Consider the following 27499-nt stretch of genomic DNA (forward strand, 5'->3'; position numbering starts at 1 on the left):
AGCTGATTAATCAGCCGAAGCTGAAGGAAGGCGTTCCTCGCCACCGCTGTCACCTGAGCTTCCAAAGAAAGCTCCGGGTTGAGGAGTACTCCTAGGCTGCGGACCTTATCCCTAAGAGGGAGTGTTGCACCATTCAGGACCAGGTCAAATCCACCCTCTCCGAAACCCAATCCACCAACCAACAGGACCTCCGTCTTGTCTGGGTTGAGTTTCAGTTTATTGGCCCTCATCCATTCCCTTACCTCGGCCAAGCACCGGTTCAGCACAGCCACTGCCTCACCTGGATTAGTGGAGAATGAGAGGTAAAGCTGGGTATCATCAGCGTATTGATGATTCCGCAGCCCACACCTCCTGATGACCTCTCCCAGCAGTTTCATATAGATGTTAAATAGCAGAGGGGATAGAATGGAGCCCTGTGGTACTCCATGGCATAGCTGCCATGACGTAGAGACATGGTCCCCCAGCACTACCTTCTGGAATCGACCGTTGAGATAGGAGCGGAACCACTGCAAAGCAGTGCCTCCAACCCCCAATCCCGCAAGTCTATCCAGAAGGATACCATGGTCGATGGTATCGAAAGCCGCCGAGAGGTCCAGAAGAACCAACAGGGATGTACTCCCCCTGTCCTTCTCCCTGCACAGGTCGTCGTACAGGGCGACCAAGGCAGATTCAGTACTGTACCCGGGTCTGAAGCCGGATTGAAAAGGATCCAGATAATCAGTTTCATCCAAGAGTGCTTGGAGTTGTCCCGCCACCACTCGCTCCAACACCTCGCCCAGAAACGGGATGTTGGCCACAGGTCTATAGTTAGTGGCCATCTCTGGATCCAGTGACGCTTTCTTCAGGACCGGTCGTATTACCGCCTCCTTTAAAGGGGCAGGCACTCGCCCCTCCCTCAGAGAAGCGTTAACCACTTCCAAGATCCAGGTCCCAATCCCATGCTTGGAGTTATTTATTAACCAAGATGGGCAAGGATCCAATAGGCAAGTGGTGGGACGTACTCTTCCAAGCACCTTGTCCACATCATTGGGCCGCAATAATTGAAATTCCTCCAATAATTTTGGACCAGACGGTAGCATTGGCAACTCCTCAGAGACCTCTGATTCATTAGTGGAGTCCAGCTTGTGACGATTCTGAGCGATTTTCTCCCTGAAATGCCTGGCAAAGTCGTCACAGCGGGCCTTTGAGGGTGGCATCGGATCTTCCTTAGGACCCAGGCGAACCAGGCCTTGCACCACTCGAAAAAGCTCCGCCGGACGGCATTGTGAGGAGGCAATGGAAGCGGAAAAAAACTTCTTTTTCACCGCCTTCACCGCCACAGCATAGGCCCGATAGTGGGCTCTCAAGTGTGTTCGGTCAGATTCATCCCGTGATTTCCTCCACCTACGCTCTAGCCGTCTCCCAACCTGCTTCATCGCCCACAATTCAGGTGTATACCAAGGGGAAGAGCGGACTCTGCCCGGTGGGAGAGGACGCTTAGGAGCGATCATGTCCGCAGCCCTGGTCATCTCTCCATTCCACAGTTCGACCAGACCGGATTGTGAAAATATACAAAAGATTTGGATTATGGTATTTAAGGAAATTGGAGGAATTTTAGATACAGATTTAGAAATGTCACTGAGAATGGTGCTATTACTGTTGATAGAAAAACAAGATATAAATGAAGGTAAGGAAGGATTGTAAGTAGGATAATGGCAGTTAGGCTAGTGATAGTTAAATATTGGAAACAGAATTGGGTTTTGCGAAGGCATGAATGGTATAATGAATTATGGAATATGGTTTGTTAAAAAGGTTAAATACTTGGGAATCTATCTTACAGCTAAATGTACTACCTTGAAAGAAGACAATTATGATAAATTATTGAAGGATATTAAAGGCTTTTTGGAAAAATGGGCCAATTTACAATTATCTTTGATGGGAAGAATAGCTCTTGTTAAAATGAATATATTACCTAAACTTTTGTTTTTGTTTCAAATGATTCCCATAAAAATTGATAAAAAATTATTTGATGACTTAAACTTTCATATCTTGAGATTTATCTGGAGAAAAAAAACAAGGATTAAATTAAAAATGCTTCAGGAAGCTAAAAGAAATGGAGGTTTTGGTCTTCCTGATTGGATGCTGTATTATCAAGCGTCTGTACAAGCGTCTGTATCTGGATGTTGTATTATCAACTTGGCTAAAAGAATGGGTAACATCACAAAATAAGAGAATTTTGTATCTTGAAGGTCATGACTTGCAGATGGGATGACATGCTTATATGTGGTATGAAAAAGCTAAGTCACATGGGTCATGTCTGAGTCATTTTATTAGAAGATCTTTAATGTCAGTGTGGGAAAAACTAAAGCTAAAACTGTATAATAAGTTACCAAGATGGGTTTCACCTATGGAAGCTTTTGTATATCCAAATGTATTGAACTTTGAAAAGATCATAAGATATGGCGATATTCTGGATAAGGATGGTGGCCTGAAACTGGAGCAAGAAATACAAGAACAGGGGCTTAATATTTCCTGGTGGTATAAGGTGCAGATGCAATCAAGGTATGCTAAGGATTGTAAAACATGGGGGTTCTATAGAGACCTAACAATTTGATCAAGTGATGCTTAAAACAGATGAGAAAATTATTAAAAGACTATATGATTTTTTACTTGACGGGAAAATGGAAGGAGAACAGGTTAAGGAAACTATGATAAAATGGGCACAAAACTTTGGATTTAATGTTGAACTAGAAAAGTGGCAAAAACTATGGGAAAGAAATATTAATGTAACTTTAGCAACTTTTTATATAAGTTTTCTTTATAAGATGTTCTATAGATGGTATTTGTCACCAAGTCAACTAGCTAAGATGTTTCCAAATATGTCAAATAGATGTTGGAGATATAAACATAAAGTGGGGACTTTTTATCATATGTGGTGGACTTGTGACAACGCAAAAAAGTACTGGATTAAAATACATAGACGGATGGAGGAAATATTACAAAAACCCTTTGCTTTTAAACCCGAAGTTTTCTTGTTAGGCATTATACCGGAAGATGTTAACAGACAGGAAATCTATTTGATGTTGCATCTAATTACAGCGGCGAGGATTGCATTTGCTCAGTATTGGAAAAGTGAGGAGCTGCCCACCGATGGATTGATTCTAAGAAAGATCTTGGACTGTGCAGAAATGGATAGACTGACTTTATCGTTGAAGGAGAAAGAGGATACTGATTTCTATCGAACTTGGGACTCTTTTTATAATTGGCTGGAGAAACGGGACTTGGCGTAAATTTAGAGATGTTTTTCAAACTATGATAAACTAACTGGAATTTGATATTAGAATGTTAAAAAATATGTAGTAGAAGGCTGACCCAGTGAATCCAATGTTAATGTTTGTGATGTTTGATTTTTTTAGTGTTAGTTTAAAAATTTTAATAAAATATATAAAAGAAATATGGAATATGGTAATTAATGAAAAACTGACGACAGGAATAAAAATTTTAAAAGGGTTACTGAAAGCAAATATAAAGAAATTTGGGAAGATTTTGTAAAAGCAGTACTGATAGAAGGCAAAGGCTGTAAACCCAATCAAGATTATATGAATTTCTGGAGGGGATATGGGTATAATTGAAGTATATTATTAATTGATATAGTATGTGAATGGTGGTAGTACTGGTCTCCGGGGTGGTGGGTGCACTCTATCATCTATTCTTTTCTTAATTATTGTGTTCTGGTTATGTTATATTATAACCAGATATAATTGTTGTGAAGTTTTGTATGTATGGTTTTTTCTGTCAAAAAAATAATAAAAAGTGGGGAGGTAAAAGAAGGCCTTCCTTTTATGTGTCCTGAATCTCTCACCAAACAGCTCATGGAACGATCCCCTTGGATTTTAGTATTATGAGACTAGGAGAAAAATCTCTCCTTCTCCACTCTCTCCACACCTTGTATAATTTTGTATTCTTCTGTCAGCTTTTCCCTTGCTCACTGGTTTTTTAAGTTAACCATCCTGAAAGTTGTAGTCTTTCCTCACAGGGGAGTTTCTTCTGCCCCTTGGTTATCTACAGTATTCTTTTTGAGATACAACTCTAGAATTCTACAGAATATTATAACTGTGGCCACATCATTCTAGGTACACATGATGCAGAAGCCACAATGACTGCAGAATGAAAAAAAGATATGCCTGATAGGCCTGTCTCCATGTGGGTGGCATGCTAATGTCTTCAGATAAGTGCGTGCCTTCCATTTGGAAATATGCACAAGAAGGTGGCACTGCCTTAGCTGGGGTTTTCCAAACCCAGCTGGAAATGCACACAAAAAACCTGACTCTTTTAATTGACGGGAAGTAAATCATGATTCCCACAACAGCTACCTACATTTTCTTAAGAAGACATATCACAGCATCTTGAGGGAACGTTTCAGCTATGGCAAAGACTGTACAGAAGCCTTTCATGAAATCTTTGGGGACACTTTGGTGACACAAGGTTCTGTCTCTCCTAGAGAGGGTTAGGATAAAGGGTCTGCAGCAGCAACTCTCTTTTCAGCATCTTCCAGCTGGTGTCCTGTGCTGTAAGGGGGCTTATGCATGCAGGCCGTGGTCATTCAGCATGGGTGCAGAGTCCCTCGGAGGCCATGCCTCTTTGCACTGACCTCACCTGCTTTCTCCCACCAGAGATCATTGTGCAAGTTTTCCCCCATTCTAAAATGTGGCTTGTGAAATTTAGTTAGTGGCAGCAAGAACTTTAAGCTGAATTAGGCTGGTATTTTGTTCTCACCCTTGTTGTCTTTGGCCTTGCCCATGCCTGGAATGTGAGCCCTGCAAGCCAACAGCAGCCAGGCTGTGACAGAGATCGTGTGATGTTGCGCACACAGTGTCAGACGGAGATTGAGGAGACCCTGGTTCAAATCCCCATGTACCACTGAAGCTCCCTCTGTGACTCTGGGTCAGTCTCTTTCTTCTCTCTCTCTCTCTCTCTCTCTCTCTCTCTCTCTCTCTCTCTCTCTATATATATATATATATATATATATATATATATATATATATATGTTGTGAGGATATAAAGGGGGAGAGAACAATATAAAGGTAAAAATTAGTTACACTCATAAGTGTCCAGCAGGGGGCGTTGCAGAATGCAAGGTATGCGCCTAGGCAAGGCAGATACTCAGGCCTACAGCGGCTGGGACACTAAGACCAAGTGAGGGCATCAGCTGGGGTTGTGTCTGCTGCCTTCCAAGCTCCTCTCAGAAACAGCCTGGAGGACCTCCAGTATTTACTGCTCTCTGCCACCCTTTCTTGCTCCCCTCCCCGGTGCCCATTTTGCAGTGCTCTTGCAATATTTATTCATTTAATTTCTATACCGCCCGGTAGTTGAAGCTCTTTCGGCATTTTGCAGCAGTACACTGGGGTGGCCTGTTGCATCAGGAAATGGTTGTGGGAGGAAATAGCTTGTGCGGAACTTCAGTCACAACAAGAGTGACGAGTGACGCATCCATAGACACAAGGTGTCTTGCGCTGCTCAGAGGCAAAGCCCAGGGCCCAGCGCTAACCAGCATGAGATAAGTGAGCAGGATATACAAGCCAGATCGGTCTGGGAGTTCCCACTGGGGAAGGATGTCAGACCCCTCTCTCTCAGCAGAGACCCTTGACGTAAGCCAAGCCGTGGCTGATCTACCAGATGCCTTTGATTTCTCCCTGCGGGATGATGTCAGCTCCCTTGGCTCTGACTCAGAGCTGAATGGGATGCCTCCATATCGCCAGACTGATCGCTATGGATTTATTGGGGGCAGCAGCCTCCAGAATGGGTAAGAAAGGACAACTAGCCCGCCAGGGGAGCTGGGTGGGGATGCTTTAGTGTGCATGAGTGTGGTTTTTGAGAGGGACACATGGAATCTGTTCTCCAGATTTCAGAAAGCTTTTATTCCTCCCAAAGATAGTCTTCTCCCTCCTGATGTTTTGGACTAGAACTCCTGTCAGCCTCAGCCAGCAAGGCAGATAGTTATTAGAGCCAGGAATTGTCATCTGAAAATATTTGGAGACCAACAAGTTAGGAAAGACCATTTCAAGATATTTATTTCTAGACTCTTGGCAGGGCCAGGCATTTTTGGCAGGGCCAGTTTGCAATATTCATAGGTTTCCGGCATATAGCAAGCACTGTACTTTGAATACGTTCATTCTTTCCTGGGTAGCTATATCCACACATCTCCACGATAATCCATACATCCTGTTGATTTAACTCAAAGGAAGGGATAATTTCATAAACACTTAATAGATGGAGAAAAAGGACTGTGAGACAGTGAGCCCACCCATGGCTGCTTTAATTTAAATCCTGACCTTTTCTCCAGTGAACTGCACAGATGGAAGGTCATTAGTGAAGATCAACTACTCAGGTGTTTCAGGAGTGATAAGCATCCTGGGGAAAAGTCAACAGTTGCACTGCTATACTCTGCCCTAGCCTTCCCCAGCAGGTGCTCTCCAATTCCTACCATCTCCAGCTAGTCATACTTACTTGGGGATACTAGGAGTTGGAGTTCAACCAACTTAGGTGACACCAATTTGGATCCGGTACCCTGCCCTATCCTGTTCCTAACCTGTTACATTCTAGACTCAATGTGCTTCCAAGAAGGGCTCCCTTTTACTTCAAAATGTTGTAGGCTACCCTGTTAGCTCATGCTGGGAACTCTCTTGCTGAGTAGGGCCCTAGACATGTGCCCGAAAGTCCTGCCCTGACAGCACCACTCAGTGTTTCTGCTAGTGCCATTCTCCCAGAAATAAATAAATAAATAAATAAATAAATAAATAAATAAATAAATAAATGTAGCACAAAATTCAATTTAAGATGAGTGAGTAAAAACCTAATGACTAATGAGTCTTCACATTTAGTTTAACTCAAGGACATACTGGTAATTGTAGAAGGAGAAAATTTGTGGGTTAGGGAACAAGAAATGTCATGCACTCTGTCATGTTGAATTTAAACAAATAGCGGCTATTTGGGAGAATGCAAAAGGGTACTATTTTTGGAGAAAAGCAAAGAGGGTTAAGATCCCTGTTACTCAAAACACTGGATCTCTTTTGCCTTTTCCTACAGATAATGATTCACATCAGACAGTATTAAATATAACCTGGTCCCAGTTTTATTATATAAGAGCCCTAGCATCAGCTTAAATTATCCACACCTGATAGATAGATAGACAGACAGACAGACAGACAGACAGAGGAAAACACCCAGCTCCAGTGAGGTCTGGATGAACCAAGCAGTGGACGAACATGTGGATATATTCATTTGCTTGCATAAGGATGGAAAATTGTTTCTACCTGTAGAAATCAGGTAAATCAGACATGTTAAATCAGGGTGACAGCAACTAAACTGTTTTCTCTGGGGCAAAGGCAATTAACTCTGATTCAGAGTTCAGTATCCCTAAATACTCCTTCAGACTGTCAGATTTACACAGATAATAGACCAGCCAGTAGGGCAATCAGTGCTGATTTATCTCATTATCCATTCATGTATTTGTGACTTTCCCTTGTTGCAGTGCAATGCAATTTCAGCTACTTCTCTGGCTGTGCTGAGGCAGATAATGGTAATAGCTATCATTTAAGATATGGCCTGGTGTCACTCCAAACCCCAACTAAGATAGGGCTATGTATGACGTTTGTGTCTTTTACTTCTCTTGGTGAAACTAAACCAGGTGTTGCAGGTTAGAGACCTGCCAACTTAATCTGCACTTTGAGCACTCGGTCTAGAATCTCAAATGCCCCACTTTACTGAGAAATGGTAAGGTGTTAGTTGTCGGTTAAGCAAACTAGTATCCTCTGGATGGTTTAAACTGTAACTCCTGCAAGTTGCAACCAAGAGAGGGAGGGTGGGACAACCATTCAGACTGGAACCTGGGATAGCAAAGTGTTTTACCAGATTCCTCATTCCAGTGGGATGGGCACCTTCTGAACCAGCTCCTGTTGCTGTCCCTTCCGCAGCAGTTTGATTTGAAGCAACGAGCATCTGGTCATGTTCAGCTCGTTGCTGCACTAAAACCTTCACCAGCTGATTTGTGTACATTGAGACTGGGGAACCGTCTGTCTGCAGCAAGTCCCTATCTGCCCTGCCTTTCCCTGTTACCCTTACCCTTCTCCCTCCCATGTTAAAAGGGAAGCTTTTAAAGAATTCCTATCATGGCAGTGGAGAGGGTTCAAAGCCTGATTCCAGCATGTGGACATTTTCAGGGGAAATCACCCCTCCTGCGTTGCATTTACTCTCTCTCACTGCTACTCGGTGTGGGGTGGGGTGGGGTGGAGGGCAAGTTCTTGGGTTTAAGAAACTTCAAAGCCCTTTGCAGTGGGGAGATGCTGCCCTCTGAGGCTTCCTTAGTCAAGCTTGGAGTGGCTGGCAAGCATCTCTTGAGGAGCATATTGCTCTTCACTATAGCATTAAGACTGTTATTGGGAGGAGGATAAATGCTGCTACTAAAACAGATATGTGAAAATGAAACTGCTTAGCAAAGCCTTTTCACATGTGGACTCGCAAGCAAGCAAGCAAGAAAGGAAGGAAGGGCTATTTCATCATCATCACCCTCAACACTATCCAGACTAACTTCTTGCATAACAGAACTCAGCAAAACCTTCCACTGCTGCCTGCGAACTAGAATCTGGATTGCCGGTAGACATAGTTTGTCTCTGTTAAATGGCTGTCTCCTTTCTTCTTCCTCACTTGGATGCAGCTCAGGTTACACGTTTGCTCTCTTTGGTCCAATATGTTCTGACAGCTCTGTAAAGCATTACTCATATATACAAATGTATACTAGATTGCTTCCATAGTCACCTTGCAGGTCAACTCCCAATGGAGGTATGTGTAGGCTGGGATAAGCCCGCACATGAGATATGATTTACTGTAAAGAAGAAGGTGCAGTTGATAGGAAAAACCTTTGCCTACCTATTAACTAACACTTCCTGTTTTAGAAATGCCACACAGCCACATCCTCTCACTGTGTCCATGGCAACTTGCGCACCATAGCAACAAGGGTGGTGGTTACAGTGGTTAGTGGCAAAGTTTCCTTGGCTCTGCATATCTGCAAAGCATTGAACTGCAGAGGGGACTCAGGAGCCCTGCAATTCTACATCACCGTTGCATCTGCACTGCGGTGCCGGTTCAGTTTTGCACTGTTCACACTTTCTCGGCTTCCCCTGATGGATTATGTGCACAGGAGAGCCCCCCTCCCCAACTCCTCAGAGAAGGCCAATTCCCAGGATTGCTTGCAAAGGAGACACATGCATTGCACCCATTAACATTTCCAGTGGGGTGGCTCTGTTGGTTTGTTGTAGCAAAACCAAAAGAGAGACTTTGTGGCATAAGAGCTTAAGAGAACTGTGCTGGATCGAACCAAAGGCTATCTAGTCCAGCACTTTGTTGGCACAGTGGCTACCCAGAGCAGATCGTGAGTGCAATGGTGCAATGGCACTCTCCCACTGTGTACTTTACAGGGTTTAAACACCATGGCTGGCTGGGGAATGTTGGGATTTCCCCCCCTCCAAACATACATGAGCTTGCACCCTTAGGTAGCCATGGTTTGCTTATCCACGGTGCAATCTTTGAATGGCTTCTCATAAGAAACTCTCACTGAGTTCAATAGAGCTTTCTCCCAGGTTAGTCTGGATCATAGCCTGTGCTTTACATCAGGGATGGAGAACCTGTGGTTTTAGCCTGTGGTTTTAGCCCTCAGACTAATTTCAGAGCCCACTGCAAGCTGTAAGTTCAGACCTCTGGTGAGAACCGTTTATTCCCTGCTGGGTGGAGAAGAAGGAGAAGTAAGAGGGAACAGAGATGACCTTGTGCAATCTTGGCTGTGGGCCAGCCCATTCCCCAGCACATTGCCCCCAAGGAGCTGTGGCCTTTGACAGGTGAACACTTTCCACGCATGTTTCTCACTCTCACTACTGCCCAGAAGAATCATTTTTCTACACCGTAGCAAGCACTGGTGGACAAGGCACCTTCTCTTTTCCGAGATGGACATTCTGTGGGGACCCTGCCGCAAGGCAGATCTCCTTATGGTAAAAGTGGAAAGAAAGCGGGTGCCTCATTTCCCACCCCGCAGGCTCTGATCCCTTTTATCAGACTTCAGGTGCTTGCAGGTAGAGGGTTCCTCATGCAAACAGTCAGAAGGCGTTGTGCAACTATTTTGTCTTCATTGGCTGATTTCTTCTTCTGGTAAGAGAAGATATGGAAGAAGCAATAGGAAAACAGAGGAATACAAACTGAAAACAACATTGTCTGGACCCCTGTAAAATTCCATAAACAAAGCACGGCACACCTGCCCCAGAGAAGCCTCATCCGTAAGCACCTGTGATGAGCCTGTGATCCTGCAAACCAGCCCTTGTCTGATGCGGCTTGGTGTTGCCTTTGCACCAAAAAGGGAAGAGATGCTGAGGTGGCTGTGGAGGACCTTCCTCTGTCATCTCAAGACAGACAAAAGGAGTCTTAGGATGAAGACCCCCCACCCTTTTTAAAGATGATAAGTGATCACTACAGGGAATGACTGCCCCACTCCTGTGTAGGGATCATATCTCACTATGACATTGTTGTTTGTTTCTGTTACTCGCTGTTTCATCCAAAATATTTGTTTATTTTCACCAAGGTTCCCAAAACAATATGATCAAGCAATTAGGATGAGCCAGACCAGCTTTCAAAGAAATGGGCTAGCACATTGTGGAAAATGCTTCTCCTTGCCAGAGCTGAGTTGCCAAAATGAACTGGAGCTCATTATAAAAATCCAGCTCCCCGTCAACTAGCTGTGCCCTCAGGGGTTAGTACTGCAAGAAAAACGGGGGGTCAGGAAAGCAGTGCATGGGAGCCATCCAGGTACAGAGCCCACCTGGAATGGCCTGTGAGGTGCCTCTCTGGAGACATGAAGGGAATGTTGCAAGCAAATGCTGGGAAGTGAGGGAAGGGGAACAGGGGAGCACTGCAGCTTCTCAAGGTCGTTCTGGGAGATGCTCTCAGCCTTGCTATTCTTTCTCACCTGCACAGCGTAGGTCAGCTCCCCGTTGAGCTCATCCGGCACCGTGAGGCCAAGTGGCTGGACATGACAGCTCACTGGGAGAAGACTATGGCTCGGCGCTACAGAAAGGCAAGTGATTCCGCTGTATTCTTTAATCAGAGCCTTAAATTATCTCTTTGCGATCTCTCTCTCATACACACACAGGCACGCACGGCTTCCCAACAGGGCGACAGCCCTGGATAATGGCTCCAAATGGAGCAGTGCCAGATTGCTGAGGTACAGTCAGCTAAGATCAGCCTGGCTCTCTTCTTCTCTCCCTTACTCTCCCTGGAATTTTTATCCCATCCTTCAGGAATACTGTTTCCAGAGCTAACCACCGTAAATGCAGTAAAATGCTAGCACGCTAGAAAGTCACTCAAGAACAAAGAAAGAGAACACATGACAAAAATAAGAACCGAAAAGTCCAGCAGACACTACTGCAACATAACATTGATTAAATTAAATGGTGAATGAAAAGACCTGAAATTAAATTAAAAAGCCAGGGGAAGAAATGTAAATGGACTTTGTCTGCCGCCAAATTGACAGAAGGCCCCAGAGCAGCTTCCCCGGAGAGAGCATTCCAGAGGCAGGGGGCCAAAAGCGAGACAGCCCCCACCCCAAGTCCTGCCAAGCTTGCTTCAGATGGGGAGAGAGGGCACCAAGAAGATGCTATCACAACCCCTGCAGTGTGTGAGAGCTGGCAATCCTTTCCAGTGCCAGCCAAAGACGCCTGATACTGCTCTTCTCGGGCTGCTTGGTGTTTTTCATCCCACTGACAGCTTTTATACACTCTGTATGTGTGTGGCGAGGCCCAGCAATCTCATTTGTACTGCACTGGTTTCAGTTTGTCATTTGCCAACCTTTTTATTTTCCCAAAGTTTTAAGACCTGATGGTTTTAATTGGGGTTTTTGTAGTTAGTTGAATTTTTAGGATGCTGTGTTTTATTTTACATTTTGTATTGTTAAACCATCCCAAGATTTTGGTAATGGGATAGTCTAGAAAAGTTTAAATAAATAAATGAATTGTAGCTATTTGTAAGCCCACCAGGAATCTGTGGAAGGGTGGGCTGAACATCAAATGGCAGTCACTTCAGGTACCCAGGTCCCAAGCTATATAGTTCTTCAAGGGCACGCAACAGCGCACCAGTCCCCTGAAATGGACGGGAAGCAGGCACTGCTGTTTAAGCCCTGCAGAAGATGCTCCCCTCCCTGGTCCCTGATAGCAGCTGTATTTTGCTGTAACTGCCCTTTCCATGAAGTCTTCAAAGGCAACCCCAAGTACAGCAAGTTCAGGTGATCCACTCTGGAGGTCAGCAGAGCAGCGGACTACTGTCCCAGTTACGGCAGCGGGCATGGCTGGCTACTGCTTCAGCTAGTGGAAGGCGCTCCCCACACCACCAATGCCACTTGGGCATCCAGTGGCAAAATATAGCCAGCATAGCCCACACTGGGGGATGATGGCAGTAGAGGCTGGTAGTATAAAAATTGGGTCAGGACCATGGATAGCTCTTTAAAAGTTCAGACTAAAACCCGGAGTGGATACACTGCCCACTGACCGTGGAGCCATTGGCCCCCACTGACTGCAGGGACAAGCTCACCCAAAACAAATTAAATGTCTCCTCCATGGATTCACGATCCTCACGCCAACAAGATCTCCACCTTGCCAGGACTCAGCTTCAGTTTATTGGCACTCATCCAGTGCTTTACTTCTCCCAGGTATCAGTTTAGCAGCCCTCCCTCTCTCTGATGCCCTCCAGATATACTGAATGTCACATCCCATCATTCCCTGCCAGTCACCTAGTGGGAATAATGGCAGGAAATTATGGGAGTATCGGGAGGACACTGGGGTGTGGAAACCTGCATTAACCTTTCTGCTACCTCAACTGAATTAGGTGAGAAGGAGAGCAAAGGGTGAGTGTCATCGACATACTGATGGCTCCTCACTCTAAGATCTCCAGACAGTCAGTGGCTTCCTGCAGGCATCAAAAAGCATGGAAGGCCAGATGAGATGGAACCTGGCCAAGACCTCATGGTCCCGGTCTTGGCTGCTGGCCCTGTGAGGGCACCAGATCGAGGGCCTTTGTGGACGGGCTCTGTGCAGGGGCGCTGCTTGTTGACGAGGTTTGTTGGCTCAGGTGAAGCTGCTGTGCCGGAAAGGGATCCCTTCGTCTGTGCGTGCCCGCTGTTGGCCCCTGTTGTGCGGAGGTCAGGTCAAAATGGAGGAGAACCGTGGAAAATACCAGGTAGGGCCACACCTCATTTGACTGTGCCCTCACCCAGTTCTGATCCTTACTTGCTACAGGTTCTGCTCTCGCCTCCTTTTCCTAATTCACATCTCTTCCTGCAAAACCTCATTTAATTCTCCCTTTTGTTTTGTTTGTTTGCAATCTATTACTCTGCTGTTCCTGGGTGACTTTTATTTATACTTGCTACACTGAATACTCAGATCTCCTGAGTCTCGGTCCAACACTCTGCACACCACACCACACTGCAGGACTTACTTCCAAGAAAACATACATAGGATTGGACTACTAAGACTCTTGGTTGTAATTTATTTAAGAAGCTGTATGCTACCTTTCAGGTGGAGCTGCTCCCAAAGTGTCTTACAAATATAATCAAAAAATATAAAACATAAAAAATGGAGGTACAAAATAAAAAGCAAGTGCAGGTTAAAACCTAACATAGTACTTCTAGTAAAATGCTGGCTGAAACAAAGGTCCGCTTAAAGCTGACAAAAATGGGATCCTATGTACATCCTTTGAGAGAGAGTTCTAGAAATATGAGGCTACCACCTAGAAAGGCCCTGTCTCTCTCTAGTCAGCCAGCCAGCCTGCCAGCCTCTTTCTCTTTCCTTTCTCTTCTTCTTCCTCTTAGAAATATGTACTAAAGCAGTAGCTCTCCCATCCAGGTTGCTCTGACTTTATTTTCTGATGTTGCAGGAACTACATGAAGTACCTGGTGACCCTCAATGGGTAGAGACCATCACTAAGGACATTCATCGCCAGTTCCCCTTCCATGAGATGTTCCTGTCACCAGAGGGGCCTGGGTGAGTGAGAGGCTTAGGAGCACGAAGACAAGAGACAGATCACTGGAATGCTGGACTAGGTGACCTCTTGGTCTGATCCAGCGTGGCTCTAGTATTTAGCTTCATTTTGAATCAATCTCCACAGGGTTTAGAAGCTGTGGATGCTGAGTAGAAGACCTTCCAGCAGATCACATTTGTTCACTTAATAAAATGTTAACTGTGTATCTGCTGCCTTCAAAAGGAGAAGGCTGGGCAGGCTACATAATGTTAGAATGGTAGTTTATATTACAATATAGTGCTCACATTATATTTAAAAAACCAGAATCAGGGTGCTTGTACACTCCAGTACTGTAGAGGGAGAGTACACAAATTTTAATGGTCATTGCATATCAATAAGAAACTATATATTAGTTGCATTTGGGGTCATTTTGTTACCCCAGACAAAAGCAAGGAAGGAAAATGCTACATATGAAAGGCCTTTGTTTTTGCTGAAAGTGCAGAAAGTTTTGGTCAGCATGAGAATGGCTTTCAGCATTCAGAAACTATGTGTAATTAACATTTAAGCTTCCCTGAAGCTATGTATTGCAATACAATCGGCAAAGCAATGTTTAACCTATTGACTTTTGCTCTGCACAGCAGTAGTTTGGCCTTCAAATTTAAACCAGCATAAAAATCTTTTCCTCCATAGATTGTAATTCTGTTTGCTACAGGTTTGAGTTCAACCTCTTGGCTTTCAAAAGAGACTAAAATGATCTGCACGTAACTGTCTATTATTTCTTTGTTTGGGATTACAAAAGTACCCCACAAAACTCTTCTTATACCAATTTTGGGAACCTTTTGTAATCCCAGGCATGTTTATGACTAGGCAGATGGTGACACTGTCCTAGAAGAACGAGGCTGTAGGTCTACTTGTGTGTAAATTACACACAGACTGTGAGCTATGGTGGTTCTAGAGCCCCCAACATGTGTGGTGAAGTTAAAAAACTCAAAAGACAAGACAAGGGTTAATCAAATGGTATTATGGTACTGCAGGGGAAGGGGTTGCTTGCCACCATTCCCATCATAGGCAATCCAGTTGGCAAAGGGGGCCTGTCAGACACTAATAAGCTTCTTCTATGGTAACAGTAGCAATGGCCAGACTATTATATAGCTATACACTGGGTACAAACCTCCAGATGAAATGCTCCACCAGCTCTTGCTGCAGCTGTTGCATTTACGGGAAACATCTGTGTTTCCACACACAAAACTCCCTGCCCTTCAGGACTGGAGCAATGCAGTGTGAAAAAATATTCATGTATCACATTTCTATACTACCCACTAATGGAAATTTTACCCCAAAAACCTTAAAAATATAATATTGCGCTTAAAATAGTCAAAGAGACTCCCTTATTTGTTGGCCTTGATTAAAGGATGTCTACAAACAGCTATATTTAGCGCATGGAACTGTACCTGGGGTTTGGTCCTGGGTGCATCCAGAAGACATGCAAAACAAGGTCTGCTGCAGGTTTTCTCTCACCCCACCCCCACATCTCAACTAGAAGTCAGCCACGCATAGGTGAGAATGCCTTTTCCTTTTAACTCCACTTTTAAAAGGTTTTCCCCAACCAATTTTTACAGTTGAAGAAACCAATGATTATTTGTTTAACACACCCAGCAAATATTAAAATCAGATAAAAGAGCAAGACAGCATTGGTAAAATTGATTTTAAAAGGCAAACAACCTACAGTGTGAAGGGAGGGGTGATGAAAAGGAGGAGATCTGAATTAGATTCTGAAATAATGCATGTGTTGTTTGAGGAAACCTGCTTGTTTTGGGGAAGGTAAGATAAAGATCTATTCTCAAAGTCGTCCTCTTTGTTACCCATATGTTTCAGATTGTTCTTTTGTGTTTTTTCCTTGATGTGGCCCTCCAGGTATTGTAGGACTGCAACTCCCATCATCCCTCACCATTGGCTACTTGGGCTGATGGGAACTGAAGTCCCCATATTAAGAGGGCCACACATTCTCCATCTCTGCTTTAGAGGGCAAGTGAATTCTATTGGAAAACTGGAAAACTTGGTTAGTGCTTAAAATGAAACCGGGGTGAATGTAAGTAGAGGAGCTTCCATTCTTTGCAGCAACCATTTCTGCTTTTATTTTTAAATAGACTTCTTGGAAGGTGGCCCTTACCCATCCTGCAGTTGAACAGATGTATGTACCTTGGTGCTGAGGAAAGATCCACTGCTTTGAGCGCAGCAGAAAGTACTGGGCACCTCTGGCTAAAAGGGTGGGGTAGAAGGAGGACTATTTCTGCCTGAAAGCCGGAAGAGTCCCTGCAACACAGACAGGACAATATCGAGCTTGATCAGCCTTCCCCAGACTTATGCCTTCTAGACACATTTGGACTGCACCCCAGGATTCCCAGGCAATGGCCCTGCTGGATGGAAATTCTGGGAGCTGTGGGCCAAAACGTCTCCGAAGGCCACCGAGCTGGGGAAGGCTGAGCTGGATGAACAAACAGTCTGAGCTAGTCCCCATGTTCTTATTAACCCATTTTAGTAACAGAGAGGTGAGAGGGACACATCTCCAAGCATGGCTTCTAGCGATGGGCAGTGAATGGCGGTTGGGAGCCCTGAGGTTTCCAGAATATTGCCTCACCACTCCTTTCATGCCTGATCGCCATTCACTTCTTGCTCTGTGCAATCAAGAAATCCGAGCAAACTGAGCTCCAGGTGAATGGGAGTTTTGCACGATCTTTTCCAAATTTGCATAACTTTGCTCCATAGATGAACGTGGCTCAATCTATGGAAAACATTTGTGCACATCAAACTAGGAATCAGAAACGAGATGAACACAAGTGCATGTTCATCTCTTTAAGCATTTTCCAGTGTGCATTCATTTGTGTCCAGTGCTTCCCAAAGGGCACGTGTGCATGTTTTGTGAGCAAAAATTAAATTCACGGAAATCTCTAGATCTCATAAATGAAAACAAAGTTTTGGCTATGACATGCTTCATTATCTAATTTATAAAGATAATTTATCAAGAACATGATCTTTATACATTAGATAACAAACTTGAAAGCTCTGCTGCGCCAATCCAAGTTGCCTAAATCTCTCCAGAGAAAAAACAACAAATAATGAATTCCACATTTCCTCCAAGGAATGCAAGGGAAACATTGATGGTTCTCCCACCATCTTGTCCCCTGTGAGTTAGGTAACTAGTCCAAAGTCATCTAGTGAATTTCATGTCTGTCCGGAAATTTGGATTTGAATTTTCCCAATTCTACTCTAACCCCTACATCAAATTGGGTTCTGCAAGCATGATAGAAAAATAGAAGCTATATTCAGTTAAAATTAATAGAGGCAAACAGGGAGCTATCATACTCTGCCTGATCTTCTAGAGGCATCTGGCTGGCCAGTGTCAAGAGACAGGAAAAAGGGTCAGTGTGGTCTAGTGGTTAGAGTGCTGAATGGGACCAAGGAGATCTGGGTTCTAGTCCCCACCTGGCCATGAAGCTCACTGGGTGACTTGCAGGAAAAAGGTGGGGTATGAAAACAATGACAGGAAGAAAATAAATGAGTGGAACTTATCTTGCAGCAAGGCAGTCCCGATGTCTTTAATGGGAATTCTGCATAGGCAGCAGCTGGAGTTACACTGCACTCAGCACTGTGCATACAGCACTTGTTATTTCCCCACTATTTTAATTGCTAATGGTCTTAATTGTGGTTTTATATTTATTATTGGATGCTGTGCTGCTTTTATTTTTTATCTTATTTTATTATTGTTATTGTGAACTGTCCTGAGATGTCGGTGATGGGACGGTATACACAAGTTTAAATACATACATAGATACATCACACAGAGTACAGCTGACATCTCCCGGAAAACTTGACATCATATAATGGAAAAAACAAATGTCATACTTTTTAGATTTATAACGTGGAGTAAACAATGTAATTGGCATGCTCTTTCTTTAGAACCAGGGATGGAGTAGAAAGCTTTATATTTGTTATTTTAGGGCTTTCTTTTTCTTACCCCACGTTTTGGCATTATTCTGTCACTTGCAATTAAAAAACTGCATACAGTTTGTGACCCTGTAGCCAATTCTATCTGGCTTGGAGTACTAATTCTATGCTGTAGCTCTATAATAAAGTTGGTATGACCCTTTTCCCCTTGGATATATTGGCATTTGCAGAAAGGCCAGGAAAGATTACACATGGAAAGGCCCAAAGGCTGCATTTTAACTGATTTTGAAATAGATGCAAATTGATACTTCTGTGAAAGTACAGTTTGCAATTCCATCTGCTTATCAGGAAAGCAAGTGAAAGATAAATCTGGGATGAGAATGCCTCCAAGGAGTTTTGCCCCCAAGAGGGAGCTTAAGAGTCTTTATTCTGATCCCTCTTTGAAATATTTTTTATTCTTGCTGGGTAGGTTTTGAGTGTGTTCACTTCTGGACTGCCTTTTGAACTGCCCTGCAATATTTTCTTTGGGTCCCTGAGCTCTGAAGCCCCGTTAGTGCTATAGGAACATGGGAAGCTACCTGCCCTGAGAGCCCATGGGCAAGGCAACCTCATTAGCCTGCTCCCTGATGGCTCTTGCTGCTCCTGCTCTTTCTCATCATGGCTCCCCCTGCTCCTCCGCTTGCCGGGCCAGCAGGACACACGTGGGCATCCCCCACCCTCCCCTTCACCATCATTGCCTAGCTCAATGAGCAAGCAGGATGCAATGATGAAGAGGAGGAGAAAGCCCCGGCAGAGTCTTCTCAGTGGGCCCCTGTTGGGCTGTGGACCCGGGGACGGGGCCCAAACATGCCTACCCTGAAGACCATCCCTGCCTCAGCCAGGCCAAACTCTTGTCTCCTCCTGCCTCCTGTGGCCACTTTGAAGTAGCAGCAGCTCTCCAGTGCCTCAGGCCATGAATTGTGCCCCCAGCCCTGGCAACCTGACCCTTTGAACTGGAGAGACAAGAGACCAGCTGGGGACTGTATGCATGTAAAACAGCTGCTCTCCCCCATGCCCACGTGGGGCCTTGCAAGATGGTGGCCCTGGGCTAACAAAGCCAGGATCAAGTGGGAAGAGCTCACATCAGTAGTCAACCCCGGAAAGCTGGGTTAGTCCTTGGGTGTGGAGGAGGCACGGGCGGTTCTGGCAGGGCTTGGGGCTTCCCACCTCATTCTGACAGCACGGGGAGGAGGTGCACTGGTGCTGGCAGGGCTGCTTGCTCATTTGTATCTGGGCAAATTCAGGATGCTATACTCACCTTTGAAACCCTCATCATTATAATAAATAGCTAGTGATTCCCATCCTGGAGGAGTGTCTCTTCCTATTTCTTCCAGTGAGTTAGTCTTCATGTTTTATTGCACTAGATCCAGTTTTAAACAAGACATTATCTATATTGTAGCATCCCACCCTGGACTCTGACTTGATGAAGGGTGCTATAGAAATGGTTTAAATGCATCAATAGATGGGGAGGAGGGAGCCAGAAAGGGGGCCTATGGATTTCATTAAGGGTCTTTCCTACCTTTCTCTGCGCAACCCAAACATAGCCTCCCAATCTCTCTATCAATGAACCTGAGTCCACTTGCCTTCCAAGAGCAGTGCTGATATATTTACAGGCATTCCATTATTTGTATTTTTCATTCACTCTCAGTTTTGATGTGATAAAAATCGCAACAGTATTGTTGGGAGTAAGTTTTATTGTAAAGTACAGTACAAACCAAAGTGGGAATTCCATCTGTTACCATCAAATTGGATGGGGCCTATTGTATTAAAACTCATTCTTTTAATACAAATTTAAACGCATTCCCATTCCACGTCTCAATTTCACCAGTCTAATTGTGTGAGTTGAGAATGTGCCGGTTGCCAGCCACTCTCTAACCTTCCCTTCCTTCCCTTCCAGGCAACAAGGGCTTCTGCAGGTGCTGAAGGCCTACACGGTGTACCGGCCGCAGGAGGGCTACTGCCAGGCCCAAGGGCCGCTGGGTGCCCTGCTGCTCATGCACATGCCCCCAGAGGTGAGTCCTGCCCAAAGCCCTTTGCTGGGTCCCCCACCTCTCCCATTGCCTCCAGTCCTTCACGTGCCCCTCCGCTCGAGCTTGCCTCGGGCCAGTGGTGCAGGTCCCCATTTCCCCTGTGGCTGGGCCCTGCCCACCACCACCATGTGCCTGCAAGGGTGACTGATTCGGCCTCCTTGTCTTTTCCAGCAAGCCTTCTGGTGCCTGGTGCAGATCTGTGAGCACTACCTGCCCAGCTATTACAGCCCCAAGATGGTGAGAAATTTGGGGAAGGAGGGAGAATCTCCTTGGGAGTGGGGCAGCTGCGGTGGGTTAGCCATTACTGGCCTGAAAGAAATGCAGGGACAAGTCAGGCTCCCATCTTCTGACAAGGCCCCCATCTTCTGAAAGAGATGCCAGAAAATGACAATGGAGGGAATGTAGGATATTGGGGTGAGACCGACCCCCGGAAGCATGCTGTGTGAGGCGCACACTTCAAGTATCACCAGAGCGGCTGCCTTTTTCCAGGTAAGGCTCTTGTGCCTTTACACTGTATGAAAGACATGAATTCAACAGGTGTAGCTTTCACTGGTTTGGACAACAGGAGAAACTTTCCCTTTTCTGCCACATTGTCACTAAAGGCATACATGGATAAAAATGGCAGTGGAGATGTTGGAGAGCTGGTAAACGGAGAGGAGCCATTCATTTGGAAAAGTGCAAACGATGGTGTCTGTGGGTCCCAAGTGGCTGAAGGTCAGCACAAGGGTGCTGCATGGCTCCGTGTAATACCTTCCCTTCTCCTGCAGGAGGCACTGCTGCTGGACAGTGAAGTGTTTGTGGCCCTCCTCCGCAGAGTGTGCCCCAAGGCACTGAAGCACTTGCAGAAGCATGGGGTGGGCCCTTTGCTCTACATGCCGGAGTGGTTTCTGTGCCTCTTTGCCCGCACGCTGCCCTTCCCTACCGTGTTGAGAGTCTGGGACGTCTTCCTGAGTGAGGGTGAGTGGCAGCAGGAGCGGGAGCAGAACCTGAAGACGAACACCGGGTTGCATGCAGTGTTAGTCCAACTTGTCCCATTCATTTCAGCAGGACTGTTCTCAACAGTATTACAGGGCAATAGCTATGTGACAGGCACAGGGTGGCTGGTACAATCTGGTGGAGGGCTGAAGGAATAATATTGGCTTTGAAGTTGTGAGAAACCTACTCTGAGCATGAGACCAAACCGTGTACACTTTGAAATAAGTACCTCAGAGTAGGGCACATACAGCTTCCAGAGTCTATTAGCCATGCTGTCTGAATCTGGGAAGCATCTGAGCCCAACCACCACAAGGTTCTTCAGCCTTGAAGTCAACAGACTCCATTCAATATTTATTCAGAAGAAAACAGCAGATGTTATTGATAATTAAAAACCAAATGTCTTCTTTGGCTGCAGGATGTTTAGCCAACTTCTATCCAGCAGGTAATTGAGTAAGGGCTAAGTGTGAGTTGACATTGAACCATGCTTGTGCCAGCGGAGCCCAGCTGAGATAACAAAGCCTGGTGCATGACCCACAGTTCACACCCCAACATAGCTCCTCTTCATAGGTTGTTTATGTTGACCTGATAGTGCAGCTGGGTTCAGACAACATGATGAATCCTGTTTCTAGCATAATCCACATTCAGCTTATGAGTATGGGTTATCATACTGAGACATTGTTTGCATGCAAGTTCAGTTTCTGGTACGTCTAGTCAAAAGGGTTGGGTAGGAGGAGATGGGAGAGATGTTCTCTGCCTGAGACCCTGGAGAGATACTGCTGTGCTGCAGGGGCAAAGAGTTTGATCTGGTATAGGAGACCTTCCTATGTTTTTTATTATTACTAATGCTTTACTGTGCGATAGAAAAAAACACAGCATTAAAAAAGAACAAAACTGAAACATTACAATTTTTGATGACAGTGTAAAAATTAATAACACTAATTACATATTATATATCTCTACATAACAGAACATACTACAATTAAAGAACTTTCCATTACAAGGTTTATCCCAAGTGTTACCTCCTCCCAAAAAGCTTCCTCTAATTCCTGACGGCTTCGAACTCTGTGTCTGACATGTCTTCGGCAGGGGTCAAGGTGCTGTTTCGTGTGGGGCTGTTGTTAGTCCGCTTGGCACTGGGCTCCTCAGACAAACTGCGAGACTGTGCAGGACTAGTGGAGACCCTGGAAAAGTTGCGCAGCATCCCTGCTCACCTCCTACAAGAGGACACATTCATGGCTGAGGTAGAAACCACCATCGTGCCTCCTCTCTGGGGCTTCTCTCTAGGGCAGGGGTCCTCAAACTTTTCCACCAGGGGGCCAGTTGAATGCTGCCGGGCCAGAAAGGTGGTGCTGGCGGTGCTCGCAGGCCGGCGCGGGGGCAGGGGTGGGGCATGTGGCAGGCAAGGTGAGGCGAGGCGAGGTGCGAGCAGGCGCACACGGCGAGGGGAGGGGAGATGGGGCAGGCAGGCACCTTGAGGCGGGTGCACGAGACAGCGGCTTGCTTGCTTGGAGTTCGTTTTCTCCGAGCGAGCAAACCACTGCCTCCCTGCGTGCAGGGCGAGGTGGGCGGTGGCGTGCGGGCGTGCGCACGGCAGGTCCAAATGGACATGGCGGGCCAGATCTGGCCCCTGGGCCGTAGTTTGAGGACCCATGCTCTAGACTGTATGGGGGCTGCAAGCAGAAGCTGAATTGTCTACACCACCATAAACCATAAACTGTAAATCGACGAACCTCCAGCCTGCAGGGTCCTGCTTCCAGCCCACCAGTTTCCTTCCCAAACTCTGTCCCTCCCCTAGAGAAAGGATCTTCTCTCCACATAGCAGCTGATTGAAGAGAAAAGCTTTCCCCTGATGAGCACTAACAAAGAAACAGAGAAATAGAACAAGTGATAAGGGGCCATCTAGTCTGACCCCAGGCTACAGCCAGCTTTGCTCACGACATGCCTACCATGTGCATGCCCAGCCTATCCTTGAACACCCTCACCAATGGGGCTTCAACCACCTCCCGTGGAAGCCCATTCCATATACTAAGGGGTGGGGGGGGGAGCTCCTTTCACTTCTCTGGGGAATTCTCATCTTTAATCCATACCTTTAATCCATCCATACCTTTAATCCATATTCACAGTGACAAGCATATTTCCAAGAGGGGAGGCGGCTGGGAAAAAGCTGCTAAGTGAGTCATTTCTTCTTGCTTCCAAACAGACACTGAGACTTGCTGCTTGTTCTTGTGAGCAGGCATGCGACTGTTGGCTGTTGCTCAGTAGATATTTGCAAGGGCTGCAGAGTGATCCAGTTCTGCTTCCTTTAAATTGGCTTAATGTTGATGAGAGTCCCATTTTGGCCCCACCCACAGAGGGAGTGTTGCCCACATTCCCTTTCTGAGATTGCAATTCAGTCTTTCACTGAAAGACCCTAAGTTTCACAATGACAGTAGGAGGTCCCTTCCTTGCTTTTGCCTGCCTGTAATGTGAAGTGGATTCCTTCTTGATGGGTGTGTAGGTTAGGGTTGCCAGTTAACCAACTCCTTCTTTGCATCTTGTTATACAAAATTAAGCAGAGCAAGGTTTTCACAGCTTGCAGAAAAGCATTCTCACTTGCAAATGCCTGCAAATTCAGCTGCTGTTGAAGGAGCAGGAGCAGGAGGTGATTAAAAAGCGGGCAACCCTAGTGTGGCTGCAGCAGCACTCCTATGGGGAGCTGTTCAAGCTTCAGCTAAATCTGAGACTGGTAGCCCCAAAACCATGGGATTATGCCTCTGCTTTTCTGGGTGAGTTCTGCTTTCTGCCTCCAACTTTCTTCTAGATAGGATAAGATAAGGATGTGGTGTTTAAAGGGTGCAGCTTCCTGTGCTGCATAGATTAGCACTCAACCAGAGGTAGAGAAAGCAGCAGGAAGAGAAAATGTAATGCCACATGAAGTTCTGACCCGCAAATGCCCATTCAGGCTGTGCCCCTCACATCAGTCCTCTGTAGTCCGCTGTTCTGGCAGGGTGGGAAGGAAAGGCCAGACGTGATCTCTGTACAGACTTGCATCTCTCATACATGCGGATAACATCACATCTGACCCACCCTTCCACCACCACTTTACACACACATTCCTCTCATAAGAGGGACCCTATACTCCAATTTTCCTCACCTGGCGTCCTCCATAGGAGTCAGGTTGCAACTTCCAGAGTCCCCAGCCAGAGTGGCCAGTGAGCTCACTGGCTGGGAATCAGAGGAGCTGCACTCTGAAAGCTCTAGAGGGCAGCAGGGGGAGGCTGATTGCACTAGAGCTGAACTTGCTGTGGCTTCTTTCGTCTCTGATAGTGCGGTCTCATCCTTGGGAAAGCACTTCTGGTTGCAACAGCCATCACACTTGCAGTGGGCCCTGAGCCTTTCCCAAGGCCTACACCCTTGCTATCTTCAGACATGCTGAACAATAGCCATTAAGGGTCACTTCAGTGTGATGCGGCATCAGTTCCTGGATCATCTCCAAGAATAACCTGGACAGAGTGTCCCAGCCAAACCTTGAGGCCTACTACTTATATGGGACGCTTGCCTGCAAAAGTGTTGTGCATGTGACACTTTTGTGTGAGCACTGTTATGCAAACCTGTGTATGAAGGGATCTTCAGAGAACAGTTCTTCCACTGGCCAAATTATTTAGCCCCCGTGTCAGCACGGTGCATTAGCCAAATGCATTGGGTCAGCCCATTCTGAGCACTCACAGACATGCATCTGCACAAACTTACACGCATGCACACACACACACAGAGTTGCCACCTCCATCAAACTGACTGCCTCCCTCTGTAGTCTCAGACTTGACAGGCTCTGTAAAGCAGAGAGAACGGCATTGTTTTCCCTTAGACACCAGGCTCTGTAAGCTGCAGCCCTGTGTGATCACTCAGGAAGGCAGTCATAATGACAAGGAAATAGGTACCTCTGAGCACATACGAAGCCTCAGAATTTGTCCTCAGTAGCCAAGCTGCTGCTAGTTTAAACATCCTTTCACATGCAATGGACAGTTGTGTTCCCACCAAGCCAGCCTGCTTTTTTAACTTAAGTGGGGGAAGTCCGTTTGTTGTTTCTGTTGTTAAACCATTGGAAACCCTTAACTGGAAACTGCAAATATCCTGGAAATCTAAAATAGATCCTACCATAGCTTCTGCTTGCCTCTGTTCCAGTCCACTGGCAGGTGCTACCCTCTGTTCCCCTCCTACCTCACCTCTTGTCTACTTATAGACTCTGGGCATTAGGATCCCAGCATCCCCACTGCTCTACTGGTGGTCTCCTTCTTCTGGCCCTAGGCTCCATACTCCTAATTCCCTTGAGTCACAAGCTTTTGGCCTCAGATGCTAGAAAATGCTCCTTCTCCTTTCTTCATATCTGGCAGGTCCATGAAGTGCCCATCTCAGAGCGTGATTTGGAGCGTGAATACAGAGTCCAGCTGGCAAAGCTGCGTGCAGCTCGGCCGGAATTCCAGTACAACCCAGAGCATCGACTCTCTGGCGCAAAGGCCATCTTCGACGCACAGCAACTGGAGGATATGAAAACAGACCAGAAGGATCATGACAGCCACACTCATACTTTCCACATCCCCCAGATCAGAGTTGAGCCACCCCCCTCACCTCGCAAGGAGGAGGAGGAGGAGGAGATGGAAAGCACCTCTGAGGGCAAGAAAAAACGGCAGGTTAGGAAGAAGCCGGACACACGCGGGAAGACCTTGCATCTCACGGAGAAGTCAGCAAAAGGAAAGCGGGACTCGGGCACTGGAAAGAGGAAGTCATCCTTCTATGTGGAGACGTGGTTCTGAACAAGGTCACAGCAGGGCCAGGCCTCTGAGGAAAACTCCCCAGACTTGGTCACATAGCCCTGCCTTTAACATGCAAGGGACAGTGATTGTCTGTAGTGTAGCAGTGTCTTGATGTTAGTGCTCCATTTGTAGAAAAAGAGGTGCCAAGAACACTTCCTGATCTGGGAACCTCTCTCTTTCCCTAAGCATGTCACAGCCTTCAAGCTGGGTTGGACTACGGCTCCCACTGTCCTCAACCAGCACAGGCAAGCGCCAGCAATGCAGATCACCAGGACACAGGCTCCTCAGCCTTGCAGATCCAGAACGCTTTGATCCGGCTTCCCCTCCGAATTAGTATTATTCACCTCAATGCCAAATAATGCTTATTTGCCCTTTGATGAAGTGGACTTTATTTCAGGGGAAAATGTGCAACATAACAAGCCTATTTTTTTTTAAGGGTGCAATACTAGGCAGGTTTACTCAGAAGCAAGTTCATTGAATTCAATGAGGTTTATTCTCAGGTAAGTAGATAGAAATTTGTAGCCTATGTGTATGATCCTATGCATCTTTTAAGGGGGAGAAAGACCATCTCTCAGCATTCCCCAAGGATGTTGGCTGCTTTGCACAAAGTCATAGTCTTTTAAAAGTACAGGTAGGAAGTTTGCAAACCAGTTGATGGCTGATGGGAGAGCACAGTAGTACAGATATGAATGGAAGGTCACATTGTGTATTTTTGTATCTTTTTTATCCTGTATGCCACCTTGAAAAGATTTTACCCTTGAGGGTGGCCTACATTTTTTTTAGATAAATAAAAATTAAATAAGTAATGGCAAGAAACAGTGCCCCTGCTCTGACAAACCATATCACAAACCATCCACCCCAACTCGGGTGAGACACAAGGACGTCCCATCAGGTTAGACCTGAAATGATTGTACACCATTGCAACGCCAAGTCCAACAATCAATAAAACCAGCAACTGAACAAAGCAGGAAGACAGCTGCAAATTTCCACAACCAGGAATGCCTACTGTGTTTGAGATGGTTCTCACATCACAAGCCATCCTGAACTGAGCCATTGTGAACTAGTTGTTCATTTGCCGACATTACTCCCAAAAGAAGACCAGGTACTTGTTATCCCTTAGTTCTTCCACCTGGTCCTGGCACATCTCACCTGGGCCTTTGTGGCGCAACCTTAGCAGCCTATGCACTCAGCAGTGGAGTAGAGTTTATCTGTAGAATTCCATTTTCAGCTTTTGAGAGACTTGTGCATATTCAGTGCTACTTTCCCCCACATTCAGGAAGATTTGCATCCATTTAACTTTTTTTCACCTTCAGGGAGATTTACACTTTACTGCTTCTTCAAAAAAAAGCTTTTTAGGGAAATTTATGGAAATTCCCTTAGAAGCAGTGATTGCTCTGAATTTGTGCAGCTCTTCCCAAAGCTGGAGGGGTGTGGGAGAGAAAAAAAAAGTTGTAGTCTAAAGAGGCAACAAAGCGGAGGAGTAAACTAGTCTAATTTTAAGATATAACAGAGAGCATAGCAAGTTTGTGAGGAATGTCTAAGTTTTTCCTGGCTCTTGCCAGGTAGCTGTATAGTCCTTCCCAACAAGCCGTGCACATGCCGTTCTTCCTGGTTCTCACATCATGTTAAACTGGCATGGGTTCTTACAATGGCTTGTGCATGGTTAACAAACCATGCAGAGAAAAGCACACC

The 27499-nt window shown here is 45.8% G+C and overlaps 1 protein-coding gene across 1 annotated transcript; it reads left to right on the top strand.

Moving 5' to 3' along the window:
* Positions 1-5522: 5522 nt before the first annotated feature.
* On the top strand, positions 5523-26623 carry TBC1D10C (TBC1 domain family member 10C). Its single transcript, XM_044438431.1, has 9 exons — positions 5523-5782; positions 10996-11095; positions 13141-13248; positions 13945-14051; positions 19910-20024; positions 20214-20279; positions 20810-20999; positions 22104-22258; positions 25388-26623. Exons 1-9 carry the CDS (start codon positions 5592-5594, stop codon positions 25805-25807), a joined length of 1452 nt encoding a protein of 483 aa, XP_044294366.1. The 5' UTR covers positions 5523-5591; the 3' UTR covers positions 25808-26623.
* Positions 26624-27499: the final 876 nt, after the last annotated feature.

The sequence above is a fragment of the Varanus komodoensis genome, unplaced genomic scaffold (genome assembly GCF_004798865.1).
Source record: "Varanus komodoensis strain SLA01 unplaced genomic scaffold, ASM479886v1 scaffold32, whole genome shotgun sequence".
NCBI classification, from domain to species: domain Eukaryota; kingdom Metazoa; phylum Chordata; class Lepidosauria; order Squamata; family Varanidae; genus Varanus; species Varanus komodoensis.

What these genes read in the sequence shown, in the direction of transcription:
- TBC1D10C (XM_044438431.1), top strand. Translation starts at nt 5,592, where the DNA reads ATGTCAGACCCCTCTCTCTCAGCAGAGACCCTTGACGTAAGCCAAGCC. An exon ending in GGCAGCAGCCTCCAGAATGG is followed by an intron (nt 5,783 to 10,995) that starts GTAAGAAAGGAC and finishes TCACCTGCACAG; the next exon opens with CGTAGGTCAGCTCCCCGTTG. An exon ending in TCATGCACATGCCCCCAGAG is followed by an intron (nt 20,025 to 20,213) that starts GTGAGTCCTGCC and finishes TGTCTTTTCCAG; the next exon opens with CAAGCCTTCTGGTGCCTGGT.